The 13924-nt window shown below is 58.3% G+C and overlaps 1 protein-coding gene across 1 annotated transcript in view; it reads right to left on the reverse strand.

Annotated features, from left to right (window-relative positions):
• Window positions 1-13924, reverse strand: part of C3 (complement C3) — a gene marked incomplete at its 3' end in the record, with an annotated part of 35386 nt that overhangs the window by 3749 nt on the left and 17713 nt on the right. Inside the window, exons 21-35 of the mRNA XM_041480468.1 lie at window positions 13696-13908; window positions 12563-12629; window positions 11283-11369; window positions 10989-11192; window positions 9667-9742; window positions 9425-9584; window positions 8014-8109; window positions 7768-7918; window positions 7085-7248; window positions 5878-6036; window positions 5244-5394; window positions 5079-5130; window positions 4076-4163; window positions 2401-2530; window positions 1411-1500 (exon numbers count right to left, since the gene is read on the reverse strand). Of these exons, the coding sequence (XP_041336402.1) occupies window positions 1411-1500; window positions 2401-2530; window positions 4076-4163; window positions 5079-5130; window positions 5244-5394; window positions 5878-6036; window positions 7085-7248; window positions 7768-7918; window positions 8014-8109; window positions 9425-9584; window positions 9667-9742; window positions 10989-11192; window positions 11283-11369; window positions 12563-12629; window positions 13696-13908 (1888 nt within the window). The remainder of the gene's footprint in view (window positions 1-1410; window positions 1501-2400; window positions 2531-4075; window positions 4164-5078; window positions 5131-5243; window positions 5395-5877; window positions 6037-7084; window positions 7249-7767; window positions 7919-8013; window positions 8110-9424; window positions 9585-9666; window positions 9743-10988; window positions 11193-11282; window positions 11370-12562; window positions 12630-13695; window positions 13909-13924) is intronic.

A 13924-nucleotide genomic window follows, 5' to 3' on the forward strand; every position in this document is an offset into this window, starting at 1 on the left:
TGACGTGTCCCATCACAGCAAGGTGTCCCCTCCTGGCCATGACATGTCCCATCATGAGGGTGACACATCCCCGCCATGACTATGACTTGTCCCCACCATGGCCATGACATGTCCCCATCGTGGTGACATGTGACATCTCATCAATGATGAGTCCCCACCATGGCCATGATGTGTCCCCATCGTGGTGACATGTGACATCTCATCAATGACGTGTCCCCACCAGGGTCATGCTTTGTCCCACCACTGCAGGGACATGTCCCCATCATGGCCAGGACGTGTCCCACCATGGCCATAATGTGTCCCCTCACATCAATGCGTCCCACCACGACCATGACATGTCCCCCCCATGGTGACATGCGATATCTCATCAGTGATGTGTCCCACCATGGCCATGATGTGTCCCATCACATCAGTGTGTCCCACCATGACCATGACATGTCCCCATCATGGTGACATGCGACATCTCATCATTGACGTGTCCCGCCATGGCCATGACGTGTCCCCACCATGACCTAGATGCGTCCCCATCATAGTGACACTTGACATCTCATTGACATGTCCCACCATGACCATGACATGTCCCATCACATCAATGTGTCCCACCATGGCCATGACGTGTCCCCATCATGGTGGCATGTGACATCTCATCATTGATGTGTCCCACCATGACTGTGACATGTCCCACCATGGCCATGACATGTCCCCATCGTGGTGACATGTGACATCTCATCAATGACGTGTCCCCACCAGGGTCATGCTTTGTCCCACCACTGCAGGGACATGTCCCCATCATGGCCATGACGTGTCCCATCATGGCCATAATGTGTCCCATCACATCAATGCGTCCCACCACGACCATGACATGTCCCCACCATGGTGACATGCGATATCTCATCAGTGATGTGTCCCACCATGGCCATGAAGTGTCCCATCACATCAGTGTGTCCCACCATGGCCAGGACATGTCCCCATCATGGTGACATGTGACATCTCATCAGTGATGTGTCCCATCATGGCCATAATGTGTCCCACCATGGCCAGGACATGTCCCCATCATGGTGGCATGTGACATCTCATCATTGACATGCCCCACCATGGCCAGGACATGTCCCCACCATGGCCATGACATGTCCCCATCATGGTGGCATGTGACATCTCATCATTGACGTGCCCCACCATGGCCATGACCTGTCCCCATCATGGTGACATGTGACATCTCATCAGCGATGGCTCCCACCATGACCATGACGTGTCCCATCACATCAACGTGTCCCATCATGACCATGACATGTCCCACCATGACCGTGACATGTCCCACCATGGCCATGCGTGTCCCACCCTGCCAGGGCAGCCTGCCCGTTCCCGTGTCCCCGTGTCCCATGTCCCCATGTCCCCGTGTCCCCGTGTCACCTTCGGCGCAGCGACAAACGTCCCCCTGGCAGATCTTGTTCAGCTTCCCTCCCTCCTTGTCCGGGTGGTAGAACCGCGTGCAGCGATCGTCTGCGGGGACACGGGGACATCAGGGGACACCGGGGGACAGCGGGGGACACGCGGACAGTGGGGGACAGCGGAAGACACGGGGACAGCGGGGGACAGCGGAAGACACGGGGACATCAGGGGACAGCGGGAGATGTGGGGACATTGGGAGACATCACCCAGGGAGCATGGAGACATGGGGACAGTGGGGACATCTACCAGGGGGACACAGGTGGCAGAGGTGACCCAGGCGACATGTGACCCAGGCAACATGTGACAGAGGTGACAGAGGTGATAGAGGTGACCTGGGTGACCCAGGTGGCACTAGGGACAGGGACAGGGGACAGAGGCAGGGACAGGGACAGAGGGAACAGGGACAGGGAAGGGACAGGGAGGGGACAGGGAACAGGGACAGGGGACAGGGGCAGGGACAGGGACAGAGGGAACCTGGACAGGGAAGGGACAGGGAGGGGACAGGGACAGGGGGACAGGGATTGAATGACAGGGACAGGGACAGTGACAGGGACAGGGACGGGGACAGAGGGAACAGGGACAGGAATGGGGACAGGGGCAGGGGCAGGGACAGGGGGACAGGGACAGGGGGACAGGGAACATTGCTGTCCCATCTTGTCCCCGTGTCCCTCCTGTCCCCAGCGTCTCCCCTGTCCCCAGTGTCCCCCGTGTCCTCACCTTCATCATCACGCCTGTCCCCCTCCTGTCCCTGCTCATGTCCCCAAATCATCTTGGTCCCTGTGACATCCTGTCCCAGTCCTGTCCCTGTCCCATCCTGTCCCTGTCCTGTCCCTGTCCCATCATGTCCCCACCCCTGTCCTACCTTGTCCCTGTCCCATCATGTCCCCACGCCGTCCCCATCCTGTCCTATCCCTGTCCCACCTTGTCATTGTCCCATCTTGTCCCTGTCACCATCCCAGTCCTGTCCCCACCCCCGTGTCCCCAGTGTCCCCACCTTGTCCAGGTAAATGACGACGTTGCTCCGCTCTTTGTCCTGGTCCAGCTCGAACTTGGAGATGTACCTGTCCACGCCCTCGGACAGCTGGGGACAGCGGGGACAGCGTGACACCGGGCATGGGGACAGCGGGGACAGTGTGACACGGGGCATGGGGACAGTGGGGACAGCGTGATGCCGGGGACAGCGTGACACCGAGCATGGGGACAGCGGGGACAGTGTGACACGGGGCATGGGGACAGCAGGGACAGAGTGTCACAACAGGCAAGGGGACAGCGGGGACAGCATGACACCGGGGACAGTGGGGACAGCGTGACGCAGGCACGGGGACAGCGGGGACAGCGTGACATGGGGCATGGGGACAGCGGGGACAGTGTGACACCAGCGACAGCGGGGACAGTGTGACACGGGTCATGGGGACAGTGGGGACAGCGTGACACCGGGCATGGGGCCAGCGGGGACAATGTGACACGGGGCACGGGGACAGCGGGGACAGCGTGACACCGGGCATGGGGACAGCGGGGACAGTGTGACATGGGGCACGGGGACAGTGGGGACAGCGGGGACAGCGTGACACTGGGCATGGGGACAGCGGGGACAGTGTGACACCAGGGACAGCGGGGACAGTGTGACGCGGGGCACGGGGACAGCGGGGACAGCGGGGACAGCGTGACACTGGGCATGGGGACAGCGGGGACACTGTGACACGGGGCACGGGGACAGTGGGGACAGCGGGGACAGCGTGACACCGGGCATGGGGACAGTGGGGACAGCGTGACACCAGGGACAGCGGGGACAGCGTGACACGGGGCACGGGGACAGCGTGACAGCGGGGACAGCGGGGACAGCGGGGACAGCGGGGACAGTGTGACACCGGAGACAGTGTGACACCGGGGACGGCAGGGACAGCGTGATACTGGGGACAGCAGGGACAGTGTGACACCGGGTGTGGGGGACATGTGGGGACAGCGTGACACCGGGGACAGCGGGGACAGCGTGATACTGGGGACAGCAGGGATAGTGTGACACCGGGCATGGGGGACATGTGGGGACACCGGGAATGTGGGACATCAGGGACATTGTGACACTGGGACACAGGACACGTGGGGACATTCAGGGACATGCAGGGACACAGAATGGCATCAGGAGATGGGGACACGCAGGGACACGGTGACACCGGGCGGTGGGACACAGTGACAAAGGGAACGCAGGACACATGGTGACATGGAATGGCATCAGGACATGGGGACATGTGGGGACATGGTGACACCAGATACACAGGGACACGCGGGGGTAACGGCAATGTGGGGACACATGTGCCATTGTGGGGACGTGGATGGTGACATCATCATTGATGGTGACACGATGGCACAAAGACGTGGGGTCCCCTGTCTTTGTCCCCATGTTCCCCCCTCTCATTGTCCCCATGTCCCCCACCCTGGTGTCCCCATGTCCCCCAGTGTCCCCATATCCCCTTGGTGTCACCATGTCCCCATGCCCCCTGTGTGTCCCCAAGTCCCCCCTGTGTGTCCCCATGTCCCCATGTCCCCCGGTGTCCCCATGTCCCCTGCTGTCCCCAAGTCCCCCCGTGTGTCCCCATGCCCCCTGCTGTCCCCATGTCCCCACACTGACCCTCCTCAGGTCCTGCACGTCCGGTGAGAATCCGGTGAGCATGGTGACATCCAGGATGGACATGGTGGCATCCACGGTGTCCAGGTACCTGTGGGGACACAGCTGAGGCCACCCCCGCCTGTCCCCAACCCCCGCAGCGTCCCCAGCGTCCCCGTCCCCGATGTCACCATCCCCACGGGACAAGGCGAGTGCTTTTTGTCCCCAGTGTCACCGTCCTTGTCCCTGCCGTCCCCAATGTCCCCAGTGTCCCTCCATCCCATTCCCTGCCCTGTCCCTGCTGTCCCCAATGTCCCCAAAGTCCTCCTCCTTTCCCTGCTGTCCCCAATGTCCCCAATGTCCCCAACGTCCCCAACGTCCTCCTCCTTTCCCTGCCGTCCCCAATGTCCCCAATGTCCCCAATGTCCCCAACGTCCTCCTCCTTTCCCTGCTGTCCCCAATGTCCCTCCCTCCCCTTCCCCTGTCCCTGCTGTCCCCATCCTTTCCCCAGTGTCCCTGTCCCCATCACCCCCTCCCTATCTATGTTGTCCCCAATGTCCCCAATGTTCCCAGTGTCCCCAGTGTCCCCAATGTCCCTGCTGTCCCCAGTGTCCCCAATGTCCCTGTCCTTTCCCTGATGTCCCTGTCCCCAACATACCCTCCCTGTCCCCAGTGTCCTCACTCTGTCCTTGCTGTCCCCAATGTCCCCATCCTTTCCCTGCTGTCCCTGCTGTCCCCAATGTCCCCGTTTTCCTCCTTGTCCCCAATGTCCCTTCCTCCCCTTCCCCTCCCTGTCCCAAATGTCCCCACTGATCCCAATGTCCCCACCCACTCCCTGATGTCCCTGTCCCCAACATCCCCTCCCTGTCCCTGCTGTCCCCAATGTCCCCAGTGTCCCTAATGTCCCCAGTGTCCCCAGTGTCCCCAATGTCCCTGCTGTCCCCAGTGTCCCCAATGTCCCCAATGTCCCCAATGTCCCCAATGTCCCCAATGTCCCCAGTGTCCCCAGCGTCCCCAATGTCCCCACCTGGTGCAGATGGTGATCTTCACAGACCTGATGACATCCTCCTCTTCCTTGCCTGATGGGGACAACGAGGTGACATCAAAGGTGACACAGGGCGCACACGGGGGGACACGGGGAGTGGCTCGTGGTGACACAGCGAGGACAGGGAGGGGACAGCTGGGGACTCACCCGTGTTGACCTCCTCCACGTCCACGCTCAGGTCGAAGTTGTCACATTTGTCATCCTTCTCGGGGACCTTGGCGTGGTACACGGTCACCACTGTCATTGTCCCCTTGCCCACGCCCTCGGCCTTGACCGTGAAGTCCTCGTTCAGCTTGGTCTGAGGGGACAGGGGACATTGGGACTTGAGAGGACATGGAGGTGACAAGGACACTCCAGGGAGGGGACAAGGTCAGCCTGGGCCATCCCAAGCCTTGAGAGGACACAGAGGTGACAGGACATGGAAGGGACACGGAAGGGACAACGGTGGCCATGGTGATGGGATGGGATTATCCAATGAGGACACCCAGAGGTGACAGTGCCAGGTGACAACGCCAGGTGCCAGGGACAGGGACAAGGTGACAAGTGCCAGGGTGACAAGGTGACAGGTGACTAGGTGACAAGGTCAGCCTGGGCCATCCCAAGCCTCGAGAGGACACAGAGGGGACAGGACATGTAAGGAACAACGGTGGCCATGGTGATGGGATGGGATTATCCAACGAGGAGACCCAGAGGTGACAGTGCCAGGTGCCAGGTGACAGTGCCAGATGCCAGGTGACAGTGCCAGGTGACAGTGTCAGGTGCCAGGAACAGGGGCAGGTACCTCGGCGGAGCGTGCCACCAGCGCGTTGCTGTTCTTGATGCGGTACTTGATGGGGCTGGCGCGGCGCGGCAGCAGCACCGACACGTCCAGCTCCAGCTGCTGCTGGGCCTCCGTGGCCACCTGGTACTGGGCCAGCGCTTGGAACACCAGGATGGTGGCCTGAGGGGACATCGGGGTCACCAGGGGACATCAGGGTCACCAGGGCTTGGGGACATCAGCTGTGTGTCCACCTGGTACTAGGCCAGCGCTTGGAACATCAGGATGGTGGCCTGAGGGGACATCGGGGTCACCAGGGGACATCAGGGTCACCAGGGTTTGGGGACGTCAACTGTGTGTCCATCTGGTACTAGGCCAGCGCTTGGAACACCAGGATGGTGGCGTGAGGGGACACTGAGGTCACCAGGGCTTGGGGACACCAGCTGTGTGTCCACCTGGTACTAGGCCAGTGCTTGGAACACCAGGATGGTGGTCTGAGGGGACATCGGTGTCACCAGGACTTGGGGACACCAACTGTGTGTCCACCTGGTACTGGGCCAGCGCTTGGAACACCATGATGGTGGCGTGAGGGGACACTGAGGTCACCAGGGTTTGGGGACACCAGCTGTGTGTCCACCTGGTACTGGGCCAGCGCTTGGAACACCAGGATGGTGGCGTGAGGGGACACTGGGGTCACCAGGGCTTGGGGACACTGATGGAGAACCCACAAGGGCTCCTGGGTGGCCTCAGGGGACACTGGTGTCACCAGGGCTAGGGGACATCAGCTGGAGCACCTCAAAAGTCTTCTGAGTGGCCTTTGGCTCCTGCAGCTGTGTGTCCACCTGGTACTAGGCCAGCACTTGGAACACCAGGATGGTGGCCTGAGGGGACACTGGGGTCACCAGGGTTTGGGGACACCAGCTGTGTGTCCACCTGGTACTGGGCCGGCGCTTGGAACACCAGGATGGTGGCGTGAGGGGACACTGGGGTCACCAGGGCTTGGGGACACTGATGGAGAACCCACAAGGGCTCCTGGGTGGCCTCAGGGGACACTGGTGTCACCAGGGCTAGGGGACATCAGCTGGAGCACCTCAAAAGTCTTCTGAGTGGCCTTTGGCTCCTGTGCCACCAAAGACGTCCCCAAAAAGACAACGCCCATCCCTGTCACCCCCAGAGCCACCAGGTGCCCCCGAGATGTCCCCGCGGGCGGCCGGGGTGTCCCGTGTCCCACCTGGGTGGAGCCGTAGCCCCCTCCGTAGTAGTTCTGCTGGGCGAGCCACCGGACCACCGGCCCGGCCAGCTCGGACTTCTTCATCTGCACCAGCGCCAGCAGCGCGTAGGACGTGCCCTCGATGTTGTAGGTGCGGGCGTTGTGCTCCTCCCAGCTGGCCCCACCTGTGGGGACATCGGGGACACCTTCAGCCACCAGGGAGCCCCATGGCCACCTCAGCCCGGACCCAGATTACAGCCCCGGGTGAGGCGTTATCTCAGGAGGATCCAAAACCACTTCTGGAGAACCTCCAGAGGACCCAAAACCACCTTCCCTCATCCCAGTTTCAACCTTTTCAACCCCAACGTGAGGTGTCATCTTTGAGAACCTCAGGAGGACCCAAAACCACCTTCCCTGACCCCAAATTCCAACCCTGGGTGAGGATTCAGTTCTGAAGAACCTCAGGAGAACCCAAAACCAGCTTTGGAGAACTTCATGAGAACCCAAAACCACCTCCCCTAACCCCAATTCCAACCCTTTCCACACCAAGGGGAGATGTCACCTTTGGAGAACCTCATGAAGACCCAAACCCACCTCCTTTCACCCCAGTTTTGACCCCTCTTGAGACATCACCTTTGGAGAACCTCATAAAGACCCAAACCCACCACTTTTCACCCCAATTTTGACCCCTGTTGAGATGTCACCTTTAGAGAACCTCATGAGGATCCTCTCAGTCTTGAGCTTCCCGGCCAGGGCCAGCGCGTAGGACGCCAGGGCCACCGTGTAGGGCCGGGCCAGCTGCTCGTAGCGCCGGGCCAGGAATCCGGCGGCTTTGTTGATGCTCTCGTCCAAGTTCTGGGAAGCAAGGATGGAAAATTTGGGATCTCAGGTGGCTTCCATGATGGTCTGGCACCTCAGGAATGTCCCTGTCCCCACGAGGGGTCACTCACGTTGACGTGGTCCTTGCAGGTGTCCCGTGCCTCCTCCAGGGCGATGAGGACGAAGGCGGTGAGGGACACCTCGGGCTCGGCGCCTTGGTAGCCTCCCTGTGGGACAAAAAAGAGGGAAAAAACCTCGGGATTGGGGTTTTCAAAGAGCTCAGTGGTCCACCAGCAGCTCATTCCAAAGATCTGTCCTTGACTGGTCTGAGGGACACCCAAGGGACAGCCAAGGGACACTCGAATGTCACCCAAGGGACATCCAAAGAATATCTGACCTTCACCTGACCTTCAGGTGAGGGACACTCAAGGGACAATCAAGGGACACCCAAGGGACACCCAAGGGGCACCCAAAAGTCATCCAAGGGACATCCAAAGAACATTTGACCTTCATCTGACCTTCAGGTGAGGAACACTCAAGGGACACCCAAGGAACACTCAAGGGACAATCAAGGGGCACCCAAACTTCACCCAAGGTACATCCAAGGGACACCCAAAGGACACCCTAAATTTGCCAAAGGGACACCCAAAAAACACCCAAGGGACAGCCAAGGGACACTCGAATGTCACCCAAGGGACATCCAAAGAATATCTGACCTTCACCTGACCTTCAGGTGTGGAACACTCAAGGGACAATCAAGGGACACCCAAGGGACACCCAAACTTCACCCAAGGGACATCCAAAGAATATCTGGCCCTCACATGACCTTCATGTGAGGAACACTCAAGGGACAACCAAGGGACACTCAAACTTCTGACCATCCGAAGAATATCTGACCTTCAGGTGAGGAACACTCAAGGGACACCCAAGGGACACCCAAATGTCACCCAAGGGACATCCAAAGAATATTTGACCTTCATCTGACCTTCACATGAGGAACATCCAAGGGACACTCAAGGGACACTCAAAGAACACCAAAGGGACACCAAATGGACACCCAATGGACACCCCAACTTTGCCCAAGGGACACCCAAAAAACACCCAAAGGACACCCAAGGAACACCCAATGAATGTTTGCTCTTCGCCTGACCTTCACCCAAGGAATGCCGAAGGAAATTTCTGAGGTTCACCTGACCTTCACCTAAGGAACGCCCAAGGAATGCCCAAGGAACGCCCAAGGAACACCTGACCTTCAGCCAAGGAACACCCAAAACCCACCCAAACTTCAACCAAGGACCACTCAAAGAATTCCTGAGGTTCACCTGACCTTTACACAAGGAATGCCCAAGGAACACCTGACTTTCAGCCAAGGGACACTCAAAGAATTCCTGAGGTTCACCTGACCTTCACCCGAGAAACGCCCAAGGAACACCCAAAGTTCACCAGACTTTCACCCAAAACCCACACAAAAACTCCCACCCTCCACTCTTGGTCCCCCAAGCTTTGGCCACCAGCAGTGACAGGGTTGAGGTGTCCCCCTACCACCATCTCCTTATGGATGACAGGCGCGTCCTCCTGGAAGACCCCGTCTGGCTTCTGCTTGTTGAGGATGAGCCACTTGAGGGGGCCGCAGATCTCGCCGTGCTCGATGTCCGTCAGCTTCCTGGCCATGGCGAACACCTTGACCACGTAGGCGGTCAGCCTGGGGATGGGGACACCTGAGTGTCACATCCGCCCCTGTCACCTGGTCTGGGTGGTGGTGGTGGTGGCAGCAGGTCCCTCACCAGGTGCTGGAGGGGCGGTTGATGAAGGCGGCATAGGAGCTGTCGGGCTTGCGGAAGGCCAACTGTTGGGTGTAGCCTGTGAGGAGATGGCCGTTGGTCAACACGTGGGGTGGCCTGGGTGGGCTTCAGGCCACCAATGTTCTCCAGCTGTTAGTCAACATGAGGGGTGGCCTCAGGCCACCAAAATTCTCCAGCTGTTGGTCAACGCAAGGGGTGGCTTGGATGGGTTTCAGGCCACCAGTATCGTCCAGCTGTTGGTCACCATGTGGGGTGGCTGGTGGTGGCCTCAGGCCACCAATGTCCTCCAACTGTTGATCAAGGCAAGGGGTGGCCTGGGTGGGCTTCAGGCCACCAATGTCCTCCAACCATTGGTCAACACGAGGTGATGGCCCCAAGCCACCAATATCTTTCAGTCATTGGCCAACATGAGGAGTGGTCAGGGGTGGCTTTGGGCCACCAACATCCTCCAGACATTGGACAATGCAAGGAGTGTCCAGAGGTGGCCTTGACCTGGGGCGGCCTCAGGCCACCAATATCCTCCAGCTGTTGGTCAACATGAGGGTTGGCTAGTGGTGGCTTCAGGCCACCAATGTCCTCCAACCTTTGGTCAATACAAGGAGTGTCCAGTGGTGACCTCAGGCTATCAGGCTACCAACACCCTCTGGAGCCCCTCCCAGTGCAAACCAGTACCTCTGGAAACCCCAAACTGACGTCACCCAACCCAGGTCACCTCCAGAGGAGCGACCTTCTGCACCACCTCGGATGATAGGGACCTTTTGTGACCCAAGACAGGACACTGAGGGACAGTCCCACCATTTTGAGGACATTCCTACCATTTTTGTTGCTGTTCCCACCATTTTGGGGCCATTCCCACCATTTTGAGGACATTCCTACCACTTTGAGGACATTCCTCCCAATTTGGGGACACTGCCACCCTTTTTAGGGCCATTCCCACCATTTTGAAGACATTCCCACCACTTTTATTGCCATTCCCACCATTTTGATGACATTCCCACCATATTTGGTGCCGTTCCCACCATTTGTGCCCGTCCCCACCACTTTTGGGGCCATTCCCACCACTTTGAGGACATTCCTCCCAGTTTGGGGACATTGCCACCCTTTTTAGGGTCATTCCCACCACTTTCGGGGCTGTTCCCACCATTTTGAGGACATTCCCACCACTTTTATTGCCATTCCCACCATTTTGATGACATTCCCACCACATTTGGTGCCGTTCCCACCACTTGTGCCTGTCCCCACCACTTTCGGTGCCATTCCCACCATTTTGAGGATGCTCCCACCACTTTTGGGGCCGTTCCCACCTTTCTTGATCAGCTCGATGGCCCCCGCCCGGCGGTCGATGCCGAAGTTCTCCCACTGCTCGGTGCTGTCCAGGTAGTGGACGGCGATGACCGTCGGGGTCATGGCGATCATGTTCTGCTCCCCACAACCCGACGGCGTCACGATCAGGTGCTTCAGCTTGGCCCCATCGATGGACTTCTCCACGATGATGGACACGGGGTTGCCTGGGCCCGGAGAGGACGTGTCACGCTCAAGATGTCCCACCTGTCCCCTCCCTCCAGGTTGTCCCCAGGTGTCCTCTCCTTGGTGCTCACCCTGGATGCTGACTTTGGTCTCCGACTCGGTGTTGGGGACGATGTCCGACAAGTCGGCGGCCTTCACCCGCTCCTCCTGCACCCCGTCTGTGGGGTGGGGTGGACGTGGGTGACCCCAAATGCTCCCCGTGTCCCACCCCCCTGAGGTGACCCAGCCCCACCCCACATCAGGGTGTCCCTTGTCCCTCCAGACCACACCGGGATGGCCCTTGTCCCTTGGGATGCCCCAGTTCTGTGGTGGGATGTCCCTTGTCCTCAAAGTTGTCCCAAACCTGATCTTGGAGGTGCCTTCTTGATCCCCAAAGATGTCCTAGACCCACTGTGGGATCTCTCTGGTTCCCAAAGACGTCCCAAACCCAAAGCTGAACCTCCCCATTCCCCAAAGATGTCCCAAAGCCACCGTGGGAGCTACCTGCTCCTCAGAGATGTCCCAAATCCACAGTAGGATCTCCTTGATCCCCAAAGATGTACCCAAAGCCACCATGGGATATATCTGATCTCCAGAGATGTCCCAAAGCCACCGTGGGACCTCCCTGGTCCCCAAAGATGTCCCAAAGCCACCGTGGGAGCTACCTGCTCCTCAGAGATGTCCCAAATCCACAGTAGGATCTCCTTGATCCCCAAAGATGTACCCAAAGCCACCATGGGATATATCTGATCTCCAGAGATGTCCCAAAGCCACCGTGGGACCTCCCTGGTCCCCAAAGATGTCCCAAAGCCACCGCGGGAGCTCCCTGGTCCCCAGAGATGTCCCAAATCCACAGTAGGACCTCCTTGATCCCCAAAGATGTACCCAAAGCCACCATGGGATATGTCTGATCTCCAGAGATGTCCCAAAGCCACCATGGGACCTCTCTGGTCCCCAGAGATGTCCTAAAGCCACCGTGGGAGCTACCTGCTCCTCAGAGATGTCCCAAATCCACAGTAGGACCTCCTTGATCCTCAAAGATGTACCCAAAGCCACCATGGGATATGTCTGATCTCCAGAGATGTCCCAAAGCCACCATGGGACCTCTCTGGTCCCCACAGATGTCCCAAAGCCACCGTGGGATATTTCTGATCTCCAGGGATGTCCCAAAGCCACCATGGGACCTCTCTGGTCCCCACAGATGTCCCAAAGCCACCGTGGGATATTTCTGATCTCCAGGGATGTCCCAAAGCCACCATGGGACCTCTCTGGTCCCCAAAGATGTCCCAAAGCCACCGTGGGAGCTCCCTGGTCCCCAAAGATGTCCCAAAGCCACCGTAGGAGCTCCCTGGTCCCCAGAGATGTCACTCACTGACTCCCTTGTTCTGCGGGTCCAGCTCGACGATCTTCACCGTCTTCTCCAGCCGCATCCCCTCGGGCTGTCCAGGGCAGAGTCCAGCGCTGAAGGTGGGGTTGGGTCTGGGGTCCTCCCCTTCCCAACCCCTCTGGACCACTGGGAGAGGCCTCCCAGTATAAACCAGTACCCCCAGTGACACATGGGGACAGCCCCAGGAGGCCACACTGGGTCATACATGTCACTGAGGTCCTGGAGACCCTGAGGTCACTCTTGTGTCTCGGTCAACTTCATTGTGTGGCCACCAGCCTGGCCTTGGTGACCCCATCCAGATCATCAGTGAGGATATTGATTGAAAATACCAAATCAATAAGGGCATCGAGTCCCATGATCAGCCTGATCTCTCCTGATAATCAATGAAGATAATGATTAAAAATATCAAATCAATAAGAATATCAAGTCCCATGGTCAGCCTGACCTTGGTGACCCCATCCAGATCATCAATGCAGATATTGATTAAAAATACCAAATCAATAAGGGTATCAAGTCCCATAGTCAGCCTGATCCCATCCAGTCATCAATGAAGATATTGATTAAAAATATCAAATCAATATGGGTATCAGATCACATGGTTAGCCTGATCCCATCAAGATCATCAATGAAAGTATTGATTAAAACTGTCAAATCAATAAGGGCATCAAGTCCCATGGTCATCCTGACCTTGGTGACCCCATCAAGATCATCAATGAAAGTATTGATTAAAAATATCAAATCAATAAGGGCATCAAGTCCCATGGTCATCCTGACCTTGGTGACCCCATCAAGATCATCAATGAAAGTATTGATTAAAAATATCAAATCAATAAGGGCATCAAGTCCCATGGTCATCCTGACCTTGGTGACCCCATCAAGATCATCAATGAAAGTATTGATTAAAAATACCAAATCAATAACGCTACCAAACCAACCTGGCCACACACTGCCCCCTTGTGGCCAGCACGTGTCACTGGCCGTGCCACCACCCACCACCACCCTCTGCTGTGGTGGCCCTGGGCCACCCGCGGTGGCCACCCAACCACCAAAGAACAACACACGGATGCCACCACGCTGGGGACATCTCACCACCACCACGGCCACCAGTGGCCACTCACCACAACTCGGAGCTTCTTCTTGACCCCGTCGCCCACGTACTGGTTGCGGACGGCCGCCTTGACCTCGATGTCCAGCAGGCCGAGCTTGAGGGGGACGATGACGAAGGACACGGTGCGCGAGGACTCGGCCTTCATCCTCAGGACCTGCTGGAAGCGCCGCTTGGCCGTGGAGGGGCTGCACAGGTCGGGGTTGTAGACCAGCTCCACGCGCACCTGGACAGTGACAGGG

Source organism: Pyrgilauda ruficollis, unplaced genomic scaffold, assembly GCF_017590135.1.
Source record: "Pyrgilauda ruficollis isolate IOZ18807 unplaced genomic scaffold, ASM1759013v1 scaffold519, whole genome shotgun sequence".
In the NCBI taxonomy this organism is placed as follows: Eukaryota; Metazoa; Chordata; class Aves; order Passeriformes; family Passeridae; genus Pyrgilauda; species Pyrgilauda ruficollis.